Here is a 14,829-nt window from a genome sequence, read left to right as displayed (position 1 = left end):
GTTTAGCTTAGTTAATTACAATTTATCCTATTTTTATTGATAAAACTGTCGTGTGCTCTCATTTTGACTTGCACTATTTAAAGCACACGGAGGGATAAACCGAAAATAATCTGTTGAACGTCATAACAGAAAGTTGTCAGACATGGTTTTTTAATGTAAAATAATGCGAGAAAAATAATCATTCATTATATACTCGTGTGGGATAGTGAAATTCCATCTCGGGGCCAAGATTCACGGTCTAGGACTCGGCAAAGCCTCATCCTAGACCGTGAATCTTGTCCCCTTGGTGGAATTTCACTATCCCACACTCGTAATAATGAATGATTCTATTAGTCTCAAAATTGTGCAGAGAAATAAAAGACACATGCTCTATGATTTCCTCAGGAAGCCTTCTGGGTACTCCAATCTTGACCGGGCCAGGAGTCTAGCCTAAACACTACATTGGAATCGACAGCACACTAGCCTTATCTATGTCCATATTTATTAAATAAAAAAAGTGTGGTTTACTTATTCTCAAAAACATCTGAACTTCAAAATCTTATCTGCATGCATGACAAAGTCTTGCACTAATTTATATCATAGCAGTATATGATTAATATTTTCATAAACTCTTGTAACTGAATGAAATAGCTTTTTTGTAAATAGGTTTGTCTTGATTTATATAGTATTCAATCAATGTGTATTGCTTATTGTTCAAAACGCTCACTACTGACCTGTACAACCTGACAGAATAAAAACAAATATTAGATAATAAAATAAACATGTATAATAATTCTTGCTTTAAATTGAGAGAGAGATTTCACTACATTACCAATTATAATACTAAACAATACCAAACAATACCCAATGTATACTGGAATAGAAAAGTTAATCCTTCTTTTATTTTTTACTAGTACAAATCAGATCGCTGTTGAACTGCTTTTGTGAAAATTTGGCAATCCAGGCCTATGGGGGCACTTAATATTTCGGACAAAGAAAATGATAACTAATGCTTCAAATAATGTTGAAATGTTACAACATCACTGATTTACTTCATATCCATATAGTTCAATGATGGTTTGGTTGGGTACAGGGTGTCCCGATTAATGAGACTCCATTTTGCATAGTTCAAAATTTACACATTAATTTAAACTTTAGACTAGACTATGAATTGCCAAGACAGTAAAATGTCTATTATGTATCTATTTAAATTTATCTCTCACCAATGTTTAATTTGAGGATTTGAGGACAGAGGACTTACGAAGAGTTTATTTCATTAAAATCGCCCTCGAGTCGTTCGAGGATTTTTGTGAAGAGCACGCCAGGGCTGTCTGCCAGTAGATAATCCTGTATCTTCTCTGTTAACTTGCGGAAGTTCCCATACATCCTCACCTACAACATAGGCCAAACCAAATGAATCAGTTCATTCCATGATGAACAAATTACTTTCAAGTGTTTACTATTCAAGAATTGAAATAAAGTAGAGTAGATATTGCATTCATTTAAGTAGAAATTATTTGCCTGCATCATGTGAATCTTTAGTAACCTTTTAATTAGATTAATAACATTTTAAGATAAAAATTCTGTAATGCAGAGCTCCAAAATCCAATGTTGACATCATCTAAGCTGAAATGACTTTTTTTGTGTGACTAACAAATTAGAGTGCTGATGGTTGGACAACAAGAATTGAAAAATAAAGTTAATATCAATACACATTTTTGACACCAAATTTCAAAATGAGATGTAGGAAGTTCTGAATTTTCTTTTGTTTGACTAATAGATGGAATAACAGTTGGTCTGACAACGAAACAGATGAGACGATATAATTTCGACTGACCTCGTCCAGCAGGGAGCGGAGATAGAGGGGGTTGTTGGTCTGCTTGGCCTCTACTATCATCTCCTTCTGCTCCTGGCTGAGGGTTTTACCGTAGATCCCCTCCAAATACCCTGTAATAATCTCCATTTTCTGAGAATTGTCTAAGGGAGACACCTTCATAGTGGGCCAGCCAAACTTGACCACAGCATTCATTGCCTGAAACACAATCAAAGTACTGAAAGTACTCAAAGGTTTGATATTTGGAAAATATAACGCCAAATTCTTTTTTATGTCTCTGTGTAAATGATTATGCTATATTAAGCAAATATTTGACAGCTATTATGCAAAACTTATTAAAACCATCAATTCTTTCAATGGCTTTCAAAATCAATTTATTTCATAGTTGAACTCTACAGTCAACACTTGATAACATATTTTTTTTAAACAAATAATATCAAGATTTTGCCCATTCCTTGAGCACAAGCATTACACATCACATGACCTACCCTTCCTGGTAAAGTTGACAACAGAATAAACACATTCTTTGGAAGTTTGCCAGGTATCCAATGAAGGTCATGCTCCACACCTTTTTAAAGCAAGGGAAACAACTTTAATGTATTACTTGACAAGCTATAATTTATTCTCATTCTTGACCTTTGTTACTATAGATTCTAAATTAAACGCAAGGAATTTTAAATATCTTCATATATTTGCAAGTAGATTTAAAATCTTGCCTTTTTTCGACAGTTATGAAATTATAAAAAAAATTGATGCTCTTAATTTTATAGTCCCTTAATTCGACTCAAAACCGTGTAATACTTGCGTAAAATAAGAAATCTTCAGTACTTTGATCGTTAACCTATGACCCCTGATACTGACCATCTTCCTTGGAGCCATCATCCAGCTGGTTGAGTGCATCCAGAACAATGATCAGTTTCTGTTTCCTGCTGCAAGCCTTCAGCCACTTGCTGAGGTCTCTCACCAATGCGATCTCAGAGGTAGGAACCTCCATATCCAGTCCATAGAAAGCCTTCATCTCCTCATACAATCTGGAAAATAGAGGAACTAACAGGACTAAAATATCAACACCTGCTGGGATCATCACAATTTCCAATTTTTAAATTTGCATTTATTTCATTCCCTATTGTATAAGAATAAAAATAAATGTAACATTCACATCCTACTTAAATCAAAGATTGCTCCAAGTTATGAAGCATTATTAGAATTATAAGGAAGAGGTGGACCATTTACCTTCTTAACAGCTTCAAGTATCCAGCACTTTCAGCAGAACTTCCGATGAAGTGGACAAACATGAAGGCCTCTGGGTATTTAGTCCGAGTTCTCTCTGCCCAGTTGGCTACCAATGCCGATTTTCCACAGCCTACATTATATCAATCAAGACAGCTGTATAAGACATGTACTTAAAATCCTCTAAGAATTAAAATAATTTTTGGGGAAACAAACAAAAATAGTTTGAATTGAAAAACCAATTGAAAATATACTTCAATGAAAAAAAATGTTTACACCAGGAAAAGAAACTTAGTAAGTGGGTACCTGATTCTCAGTAAATTGAACTCTTTAGGTGTAAGTGTATCTAATTATCCAGTGATTATCTAACTATCTCATTATAAGTATACCTGATATCCCCAGTATTAACATAATATAAATATACCTTAAATATACCTTACCCCAACCCTCTGACCCCCAATCCATCATAAGTATACCTGACTTACCAAGTATAAATGTAGACTGTCACATCAAAAGTGTACCTGACTATACAAGTATTAAGGTACCTGTCCTGTTACAAGTATATCTAATTTCCCTTTTATAAGGGTATGTGATTTTCCCAATATATCTGACTCCATATCTATAAGGATATGCGACTCCCCCCATTAAAGTATAACTATATGTATACCTGACTTCCCCATTATAAGTTTACGTGACATTATAAACATACCTGACTCCCCCAGTAGGACCATAGGCTCCCCAATTCCTGCCTCCAGTTTCTCATCAATCTGAGTGAAGTACTCCTGCCTGCCGATGTACACCTGGCAGCGAACGTCAGCAAATGCCTGGTGAGCCTCTCTCTCACGCTCAAGGGGAGTTAATTCTGATCCTACAGGAAAATCCTGCTCTATGCATGCCTGTAAATCCTGAGGAGAAAATTGATAAATATATTATAAAGACAATCATTTCAGTCTATCTTCAGAAATGTTTAAAAAATTAAAAAAAAAATTTCAGTAAATAACTTCTGATAATGAAAAGTTCTTTTTTTCCATACTGAATTATATAATTAATGATTCATTAGCATTGCATAAGAGATACATTTCAATGCTTAATATATAATAAAAATATACACCTGTGTCTTTTACATTGTAAAAAGTAATTTGAAGAAGCATACCTCCTTGATCATATTGGAGACCTCGGCCGGGAGGGAGAATTTCCTGACGTTGATCTTGCCGGCGTGCTCCTCTATCATGTGTCGTAACATGTTCTGTTTCTCAAAATGCCACTCAGACTCAGCTTTGAATTTCTAAATTTGGAAGATTTATAATTATCCAATCAGAAAGAGTCATCAATTCTTCTTGTCAGTAGGCAATACTATAAACCAACTTTTATTAGTGTACGTGTAAGAAATTTTAGCGAAGTTTGAAAGAGCCTTGTTGCGAATATTTATTGCTGCGAACCAGTCATCAGTGCCTCTGGTATTTCATTTTAAGATAACCTTCATATTGTTCACGAAAATATAGTCGCCATGAACCAGTTTATTTTTGTTAAATCTAGAAAAAAAGTAATTGTGAATAAAAGTTAGATTACAGTCGACAGATTCTGTGATTAACCCTGTGTTATCAGTGACCTTATGTTCCTTCTCGTCCATGCTGCCCATCTGCACTGGGTTCCTGAGGTAGAAGAAGGTTCTGTCATGATTAGCCTCCACGTCATTAAGGACCCCATGCAGGACTTCCAGCTGAACAAGAGGAGACGGAAATATTTTCACATCAGATCTTGGCTAAGTTTTACCAACTTAAAGTAATCAAGGCCCTAAGACCATTAATCGAGAATGAACTCATTGCAACAATTCAAAGTTTGATTTCTGACATAATTTTAAAATGATATACAGTTGAACTTTGGTATCTCGAACACCGATATCTCGAATACAATGGATATGTCGAAGTGATTTTTAAGTCCCAAACACTTAAACTTTTAGTATTTTACCCTTGCTATCTCAAATATTTGGATATCTCGAAGTTTTTAACCAGTCCCACCTAGTTCGAGATAACGAGGTTTGACTGTATTTCCATAATTTTCCACGTTTGTAAATTATATAACCTTATCAATATTCAAACATTTTGTTATTGTAAATCAAGATATTTAAAATCTATAATTTGATTTTAGTTGTCCGTTTACAGTTTTTTTATATTCTAAAACAATCAGGTCTACACACCTGAGTAACACTGGTATCATTACACACCTGAGTAACACTGGTATCATTACACACCTGAGTAACACTGGTATCATTACACACCTGAGTAACACTGGTATCATTACACACCTGAGTAACACTGGTTTCATTACACACCTGAGTAACACTGGTATCATTACACACCTGAGTTACACTGGTATCATTACACACCTGAGTAACGCTGTTATAATTACACACCTGAGTAACACTGGTATCATATCTGTGATTCTCTATCCATTTCAGGGACTTCTCATTCTCGATGGCGTAATCGTACGTCTTTGAGAGCAATTTATCGTCAGTGCCAACCTTCTGTGACCAGCCAAACCTCTCTCCCATCAGACACAGGAAATAAGGACGACAACGGTCAATCTGTCAGATATCAGTGAATGAATCAACAGTTCGTATCAATCTGTCAGATATTAGTGCATGAATCAATAGTTCGTATCAATCTGTCAGATATCAGCAATGAATCAACAGTTCGTATCAATCTGTCAGATATCAGCAATGAATCAACAGTTCGTATCAATCTGTCAGATATCAGCAATGAATCAACAGTTCTTATCAATCTGTCAGATATCTGTGAATGAGTCAACAGTTTGTATCAATCTGATATCAGTGAATGAATCAACAAATCATATCAATCTGTCAGATATCAGTAATGAATCAAAAAATACTTATTAATTTGTGAGATATCAGATGCAAAAATTAATTATTCATTGATTAATGTGTGGTACAAATGTATGACTCATTTATTCATAACCAATCTGTGAGATATTAATGTTTAATCAATAAATCATGATTAATTCACAATATGATATATTAATGTGAGAATTCAATAATCATTGTCATTCTGAGAGATATCAATGTATGAATCCATTGATTATAATTAACTTTTGAGATATATATAATTCAATTACTCATGATCAAACTGTGAGATATCAATTTAATGCATCATACTTTTAAATAATTAGAAGCTTTTTAAGGCAGTTTTAATCAATAAATCAAATTAAATCATATCAAACACCTCTAAAAAGTGTGTGTGTTATATGCAACAGAAGAATCCATACCTCCTTCAAACAAATAGCTATAGTTTTCCCATTGTCTGATTGCTCTGTTGAAATTCCCCATCTGAGGTCCACATAGGTAAAGAAGATTCCCCTCTCTGCACACAGTTTATTAATCTACAATGTCAAGAATAATGTCTTGGTAGGTAACAAAATAAAACTCAACTATAAGAAAGCACCCCCCCCCCCACACACACACACACAAAACATTGCTATAAGACTGTGAATCTATGCACAATCTTCTACCAGAAAAAAAATGCTTTACAAAACAAATTCATTTATATATTTATCTAAATCAAATTCATCAATGCACAGGTTCATTGAATCTAACCCAAATGGACATTTTCCATTCCTATCTAATTACTGTAGATTCATTATTTTATATGAGTACAAATCACCAGAATATAAAATCACAAACGCTTAGTTAAAATTAGTTTTGTTTAATTTACATCTGTCAGAAAAATGAAAGCAAGATTTTCAAAACCATGAAGTGTGTTTCTCGCTATTTAATGCAAATATTTTATGCATTTAATTAGGCATCTAGTAAAGTACACAATCTGATTAAAATCAGATCCTTTGATCCGCTCACAAGGATTGCTACACTAGTGTAGATCCTAGTGTAGCGATCTTCGTGAGCGGATCAAAGGATCCGATTTTAATCAGATTGGTACAGTAGACAGACCTCTCTGAAGCTCTTCTTGATGATCTCCTCGCGTTCCTGGGAGAAGTCCTTGAATGTACTGGATACGAACACCCGGATCTCTCTCTTCTTCCGCTTGACCCGCGGCTTGCTGACTCGTCCGGACGGTGCCTCTGGTTTTATCTCGACTTGTTTCTCAAACTTCTCATCAAGTACAGGGACAACTACAATTAGGTCAAATGTCAACGTTCAAAATGGCTAGTTCATTCACCCAATGATAAAAATAACCCCAGCGTACAACAGGGTTAAATCTTATCAAAAACATTTTTCTTAAATTTAAAAGAGGATTCTAGCTAATGATTTAATTGGATAATAATGCATATATGTATGAAAAAATGATTGTTTGAGGGAAACTTATTCACTTTATACTTACTATTGTGTCCAATACCTTCTGTGAATTCTTTTATACGACACATGATTTTTAAGGCTTAAGGTTTAACCAAGAAGAGGACATTTAATGTCCTGGATAAACCCAGCCAAAACATCCAAGAAAATTGATATATATGTAATTATGTAAAGATTAATGATGAAACCATGTGACTTGCTGAATCTGATGATGGTATGGATGTCAAAATACACAAGTTTCACTGTGCGTCTCTCAGATATGAGATTTTTTACTGTACAGTATGCTCTAACTCGCCCTTTCTATCCAGAACCAGGAGAGATGCAAGTGTATTTTCTCTTATACCAAAATGCTATAAAATTGTACTGTGTGTTCTGACTCCCCCTTTTTTACCCAGATCCTGTAAAATTGTAAAGTGTGTCCCCTATTTCCATAGATTCCGAAGAATTGTACAGTGTATCGCCCTATTTCCCCATATCCTGTAGACATGTAGAACTGTTCAGTGTGCCCCCCATTAACTTGCATTATATCCTTCAAAATTGTTAAGTGTGTCCCCCTAATTACCCATATCCTGCATGTAGAACTGTACAGTGTGTCCCCTATATACCCATATCCTTTTGAATTGTACAGTGTGTCCCCTATTTACCTAGATCCTGTAGATAGTTTTTAAGTAGCTCGCTGTTGTCTGTCAACACCTTCCCCACCAGACCATCCACTTTGCTGGACAGCTTAGAGTTGTCATCAAGGTCCTGTATAGCCAAAAGTGGAGGTCACAAAAAAATCAACATTTTATAATAACATTCAACTTTGAAAAATTATGACATGTTTACCATTATTTTACCAAAATAAAGTTTATATTATAAAAAAGGAATTTTCTAAGATTTCAGTAATCCACACAATGGAATAGTATTCTTTGCAAGTAAAATTTCAGAAAGTTTTTGCAGGTAAAACTTTGTTACCATTTCAATATCTTCAAATTTGTCGCCCTCGGCTGAGTGGACTTCACGTTTGACACGGATGACCGAGTTTGACATAATAACTCCATAATGGCCGCCCCAATACTTGTCATCCTTCCCTACAGAAAACAGAATATATCATTGAAAAATCAGCACTTCAGAGTATATAGTGATAACATTCCTTAAAATAGTCAGTTCTGATTTTATATCTGTTACACTGGTGAAATGAATTGATTGATAAACTTGTAATAGATTCACACACAGAATAAAGATTCTCAACCATTGATCACACAACAATGATCTCAACCATTGATCACACAACAATGATGATCTCAACCACTGATCACACAACAATGATCTCAACCATTGATCACACAACAATGATCTCAACCATTGATCACAGAATAAAGATTCTCAACCATTGATCACACAACAATGATCTCAACCATTGATCACACAACAATGATGATCTCAACCACCGATCACACAACAATGATCTCAACCATTGATCACACAACAATGATCTCAACCATTGATCACAGAATAAAGATTCTCAACCATTGATCACACAACAATGATCTCAACCATTGATCACAGAATAAAGATTCTCAACCATTGATCACACAACAATGATCTCAACCATTGATCACAGAATAAAGATTCTCAACCATTGATCACACAACAATGATCTCAACCATTGATCACACAACAATGATCTCAACTCTATTAATAAATCTCATTTTCTTCTGTGATGGTTCATGTATGCACTAACTCTCACCTGAGCTCTGGATGGACACGTATCTGACCCCCGGGCCGTAGTTTGAGAACACGGTCCCACTCTGCTCCCACTTATTGTTACGGTAGATGCGGCCCGTCTCCGGCATCACATGACTCTTGATAGGCTACATGAAAGAGGCAATCAAACATTATATTACTGCCGGGTTCAACTACTGAATGCAGACTGACTTATTTGATTGTAATTTTTCTTAAGGATTAAATAAATGAATTCCAGATAGATGACGAAATTAGTAAGACAAGAACAGACAGCTGACAGAGGGATGGATAGACAGCCAGACAGATGGACAGAGTCAGACAGACAGCTGAAAGAGGGATGGTTAGACAGCTAGACAGATGGACAGATAGACAGCTGACAGAGGAATGGATAGACAGACAAACAGAGAGTACATTACTTACATTGCCTTCGCCGTCCAGCAGATGAGCCTCCATTTTGTAGTGCCCACCTCCACACACCCCTTCTCTGTACCACTCTGTCACCTAGATTACAACAGAAAATATTTTTTTACATCTTCTAACGTGTTTCACTTTTAAATTATTTTCATTGCACATGTTTTTGTGCAATCTTGTAAAATACAGTGAATTTATACCTTTTAAGGAATTTTTCAATACTAATTAGGATATCAAACACAATAAAGAAAGGTTTTCTGATTCTGAAATTTTTAACACTGTTCAATAGATGTGTGTTGCCAAATTGTGCTTCTATGACATTATGATAAATATGCTTTTGTAGTGACATTACGATAAATATGCTATTGTAGTTTTTACGCCAAAAAAATCCAAATCAGCCTTCTTAAATGAAATACTGAGTCAGTATCAATGATATCACATTATGATAAACACAGTGAAACCCTGTCATCTCAAACTTGATAGAACTGAAAATAAAATTTAAGTTCATGAGAGTTATGTTCATATGCATGAATGATACAGTGTCCAGGAGCTGTAAGATATTGTACTCACACCTGGATCAGGTGTTTAGTTGTACAACACCTGTATGTAAGGCTCTGTGTAAAACGCACTGTGAAGGGTTGTTGGATATTGTGTACACTTGTTTTAGGTACACACCTGTATGTCAGAAAGTGTGCCCTGGTGCTTTGAGATATACACACACACACACTTGTTTTTACACACCTGTATGTTTAGTGCTGTGCTCAGATGTTGTGTGATATTGTATCCACACATGTTTAGGTATTGTTATATGATGTCTGATGCTGTGTCTAGGTGGCGTGAGATATTGTACATTGAGGTATACATACCTATACATATCTACATTTAGCCATTGCTGTGTCTAAGGGATGCAAGAGATTGACTGTACATACCTGTACATTCTCCAGGTGTTGTGTACACTGGGTTATACACACCTGTTTGTCTGGTGCTGTGTCCAGGTGCTGTGTACACTGGGTTATACACACCTGTTTGTCTGGTGCTGTGTCCAGGTGTTGTCTACACTGGGTTATACACACCTGTATGTCCGGTGCTGTCTACGCTGAGTTATACACACCTGTATGTCCGGTGCTGTGTCCAGGTGCTGTGTACACTGAGTTTTACACACCTGTATGTCCGGTGCTGTGTCCAGTTGTTGTGTACACTGAGTTATACACACCTGTATGTCTGGTGCTGTGTCCAGTTGTTGTGTACACTGAGTTATACACACCTTTATGTCCGGTGCTGTGTCCAGTTGTTGTGTACACTGAGTTATACATACCTGTATGTCCGGTGCTGTGTCTAGGTACTGCTCTGAGAAGTGCTGGGTCAGGTCCACTTCCTGGTATTTGGTGCACCACATGTTTGACGTCTTGAAGGCTTTCTCTGTGTTATACCCGCCTTCATGGATCACCCAGTCACCACTTATATTCCAATGGGATAAGTCGCCTTCCTAGAAATAATCATATGGAAAAAAATAACTTTAACATATACTTACTATCATTTTTTAATTCTTTTTCAAAAAGTTTGATTGTGTTCTTATGGCTACTGCCAATACTGGATCTCAATCTAATGGGTTTTAATCAATTTGTTCACTTCAACAAATAAACTATTTTGAACATTTATCAACATTGCTTCTTTCCAGGACCTCAAGGTTTCTAATACTGTAAACACAATATGACACTTAGCAGGATCATCATTGCTAAATAAATGAACTTTAAAATTTTGAACTTTGAGACGACCTTAATATCAGGTTGAGCTTCCACCTACCTCACCACTGAAGTTTTTTAACAGGTTTTGAGACCAACCCACAATCTCCATTTCTTTCCTCAACATGGCTCTTGTTACTGGCTCGATTTTGTCTGATAATCTGGATTTCTCCTCTCTCTCGTTCCTGAGTTCCTCCTCAGACTTTTGGGGGTCTTTGAAGGCCTTGTCTAACAGAGCGAAGCCTGCAATGGGAGCCATGGAATTCAACACAAACTGGTTGTTGTTGATGGTGACCAGTATGTCTGCATGGAATGCTGTCAGACCCTGCTCCCCGATATCCATCACTTTATCTCCGGCAGCAGCAACCTACAATATGCAAAATCATTGGACTTTGTATTCAAGCATCCTGTGCCAACAACAAAATCATAGGCCTCTTTCTAAAAACAGGCCAAGCATTCTGTAGTAACAACAAAATCATAGGTATCAAAGCAAACATAGAGGCAACAACACCTCATTGTTTCAAGAAGATGATTAATACAGAGCAAAATGTTGTTGTTCTCCAAGCAAGCAAAAAAAAACTCCAACAGTTAATACCTGTTTTTTTTTGTGTAACAGCTATGCAACATAGTAAAACACAATTATAGCTAAGTTCTGGGGACCTATAGATATTTGAAAACTGCTTAGTATATTCAGCACCTTAAAGATTTGATGACAAATATGTTCTCCAAAAGAATACACACTTAAATTTTGATTTATTTTTCAATATCATAAAGAAAAATAAAGTTTATGGAATATATTTTGAATTAAAATCTGTTTTACATGCAGAAGTACTTTAAAATTCTCTATTCCACTCTTACCTGGGATGCAATGGATTGCCCGTTAAAGGAAATGCTGTGTGTTTTATAGCCTTTACCGACATAATGCAAGCGTAGTATATACTGTCCATCAGGAATCTGTAGCGACTTCACCTATAGATAATGTCATAAGGCTTATGTCTACATAACTATGCTATTGAATACCATATATATCCTTTTTTTTGGTGAGTCACAAAATTTGCAAAAATGGGAAAAATCTATTATCTCTTTTTAATTTGCGTCAGTCATTTTTTGCGATGTAAAAAGATTTTTTTTTATGGAAAATGATACTAACAGGATATAATTTCTGCGTATTCAATTATTTGTGACATAAACGAGATCACACACACAAAATAAAGCAAAAATTAGATCATCGCGAAAATTACCGAATATACGGTATCCATAATTAGCATCAGCAATCAGCATTTTTCTGCATGTTCAGTTAACAGTATATTGCAAAAAATATAATGGGTGAAAATATGTCTGTAAGTGTTGTTTGCTATTAAACTTAAAAATTGCAATAATCAACTTATGAAAATAAAAAAACATAAAGGTCTGCTTCATGTTCACTAAACATAGTGACTTTACTACATGCACATTTAAAACTACTGAATTGCGATGGTGACTGAGGTATATTTTCAGCATTAACCACTAACTAAGTTCATGAACTTACAGTGTAAATAACTTTCTGCTCATCAAGGGGTTCTGTGTACTTTGTTCTGACCGTGGCATACAGAAATCCATTGTGAGTGTTGTTTATTAGCTCATAAATGGTCACTAATCCATAACTCTTTCCATAAGCCAAACATCGGGACCCTGTAGAATAGATATTGATCATCCAGTAATTAATTGTCCCACATTGTAAGTATCCAATTAAACATCATTCTGAATTGTTTTGTCAACTACTGTATACAGAACTAATAAACAACAGCATAGCTCTGCTTTCATGGCTCCAAAAACTACAGGTATTATGCTTTATAATTAATCAAGGCAGATTGGAGATGTTTGATATTCATGAGACAGAGGAATATTTAGAGTTGGCCCATGGTCAGTATGTCTATACAAGACTGGCCGTGGGTTTCAGACTATGTGCCACCTAGTACTGACACAAATTATTACATCGTTTGAGCCATAAAATGATAGATATATAATAAGATATAACTGTCAAGATAATATTTTTAAAATGGAAGTTTTCATGCATGATCTCAAACTTTGTCCATCTGTGCTATCTACATTTTTGTTTTCCTTTGAGGCCTATGTTAAAATTTTCCGAGGCAGGACTTGAACTAAAAGGAATTACACAATGACAATTAAAAAAAAGAATTCCTTACAGCCTTTTCATTTGTTAATTTGATGGTGTGGTGAGTTTTTGAACAGGTGGAAGGCAAAAATACCGGTAGGTGGGAGACATTAGTACAGGTAGGTGGTAGGCATTGGTACAGGTAAGTGAGAGGCATAAATACAAGTAAGTTGGAGGCATTAGTTCAGATAGGTGGGAAGCATAAATACAGGTAAGTTGAAGGCATAAATACAGGTAGGTGTGGGAGGCATTAGCACAGGTAGGTGGGAGGCATTAGTATAGGTAAGTGGGATGCATTAGTACAGGTAGGTGGGGGCATAAATACAGGTAGGTGTGGGAGGCATTAGCACAGGTAGGTGGGAGGCATTAGTATAGGTAAGTGGGATACATTAGTACAGGTAGGTGAGGGGCATAAATACAGGTAGGTGGGAAGCATAAATACAGGTAGGTGTGGGAGGCATTAGTATAGGTAGGTGGGAAGCATTAGTACAGGTAAGTGGGAAGCATAAATTCAGGTAGGTGGGAAGCAGGCATTTGGGAGGCATTAGTAAAGGTAGGTGAGAGGCATAAATACAGGTAAGTGGGAGGCATAAATAAAAGGTAGGTGAGGGGCATAAATACAGGTAGGTGGGAGGCATTAGTATAGGTAAGTGGGATACATTAGTACAGGTAGGTGAGGGGCATAAATACAGGTAAGTGGGAGGCATAAATACAGGCATTTGGGAGGCATTAGTTCAGGTAAGTGGAGGCATAAATAAAAGATAGGTGAGAGGCATAAATACAGGTATTTGGGAGGCATTAGTACAGTTATTGTTAGGCAGTTGAAAATACAAGTAACACTACAGGTAGAACAGAAATCAACGATACCGATATCTGACAAAGTTGGTCCCTTTTGGTACATGTACTACACAGCTTTTGGTACTACACAGCTTTTTTCTTGTTACATTAAAACACTTACCACAGTTGAAATCGTAGGTGAAGCTGGCAAACTGTCTGTGCTCGCTTGTGTAAGTGACACCATTGAGGGTGGTATAAGTGGGTCCCCCACAGTTCAAACCATAGTACACCAAGTCCTTCTGTACCTCCAGCTGGCAGGGGGATCCCTGCAGGGGAATCACCTCCTCCGTACCCACTACAGGGAAACAAATTTATCTAATTATCAAGATTTACTGTAAAAGTGGTTATTTATGTTAGTGGATAAGTACGCATTTTCTGGAGTAAAAAAAAATCATGCTGTATGACCCTGGTTAAAACACAGATACATGATTTACCTCTCTAAAGATTTGATTTTTTTACCATATGCATGGGGTATTTAGGCAGATTTAAGCTTACTGCTTTACTAGTGTAAATTTTCCAGACGTATAAATAACCTCTTTTACAATTGAACATAATTAGCAGTATTTGTTGTACATTGTAACAATGTTTT

The 14,829-nt window shown here is 36.0% G+C and overlaps 1 protein-coding gene across 3 annotated transcripts in view; it reads right to left on the bottom strand.

The window, feature by feature from the left end:
- Positions 1-14,829, bottom strand: part of LOC105326231 (uncharacterized) — a 36,701-nt gene that overhangs the window by 6,827 nt on the left and 15,045 nt on the right. For 2 of the 3 annotated variants that reach the window (XM_066081081.1, XM_066081082.1), the window contains exons 6-25: positions 14,362-14,535; positions 12,777-12,919; positions 12,107-12,217; positions 11,310-11,615; positions 10,822-10,992; positions 9,516-9,596; positions 9,100-9,223; positions 8,325-8,440; positions 8,012-8,114; positions 7,005-7,186; positions 6,326-6,439; positions 5,457-5,627; positions 4,653-4,763; positions 4,197-4,328; positions 3,753-3,948; positions 3,047-3,176; positions 2,675-2,844; positions 2,302-2,381; positions 1,817-2,011; positions 1,241-1,371 (exon numbers count right to left, since the gene is read on the bottom strand). In XM_066081081.1, the coding sequence (XP_065937153.1) occupies positions 1,241-1,371; positions 1,817-2,011; positions 2,302-2,381; positions 2,675-2,844; positions 3,047-3,176; positions 3,753-3,948; positions 4,197-4,328; positions 4,653-4,763; positions 5,457-5,627; positions 6,326-6,439; positions 7,005-7,186; positions 8,012-8,114; positions 8,325-8,440; positions 9,100-9,223; positions 9,516-9,596; positions 10,822-10,992; positions 11,310-11,615; positions 12,107-12,217; positions 12,777-12,919; positions 14,362-14,535 (2,941 nt within the window). Of the gene's footprint in view, positions 1-486; positions 723-1,240; positions 1,372-1,816; positions 2,012-2,301; positions 2,382-2,674; positions 2,845-3,046; positions 3,177-3,752; positions 3,949-4,196; positions 4,329-4,652; positions 4,764-5,456; positions 5,628-6,325; positions 6,440-7,004; positions 7,187-8,011; positions 8,115-8,324; positions 8,441-9,099; positions 9,224-9,515; positions 9,597-10,821; positions 10,993-11,309; positions 11,616-12,106; positions 12,218-12,776; positions 12,920-14,361; positions 14,536-14,829 lie in introns of those variants that run through there. The other variant, XM_066081083.1, reaches the window with a different exon arrangement.

Source organism: Magallana gigas, chromosome 4 (assembly GCF_963853765.1).
Source record: "Magallana gigas chromosome 4, xbMagGiga1.1, whole genome shotgun sequence".
Classification (NCBI taxonomy): domain Eukaryota; kingdom Metazoa; phylum Mollusca; class Bivalvia; order Ostreida; family Ostreidae; genus Magallana; species Magallana gigas.
This window is presented reverse-complemented; position numbering and strand designations above follow the sequence as displayed.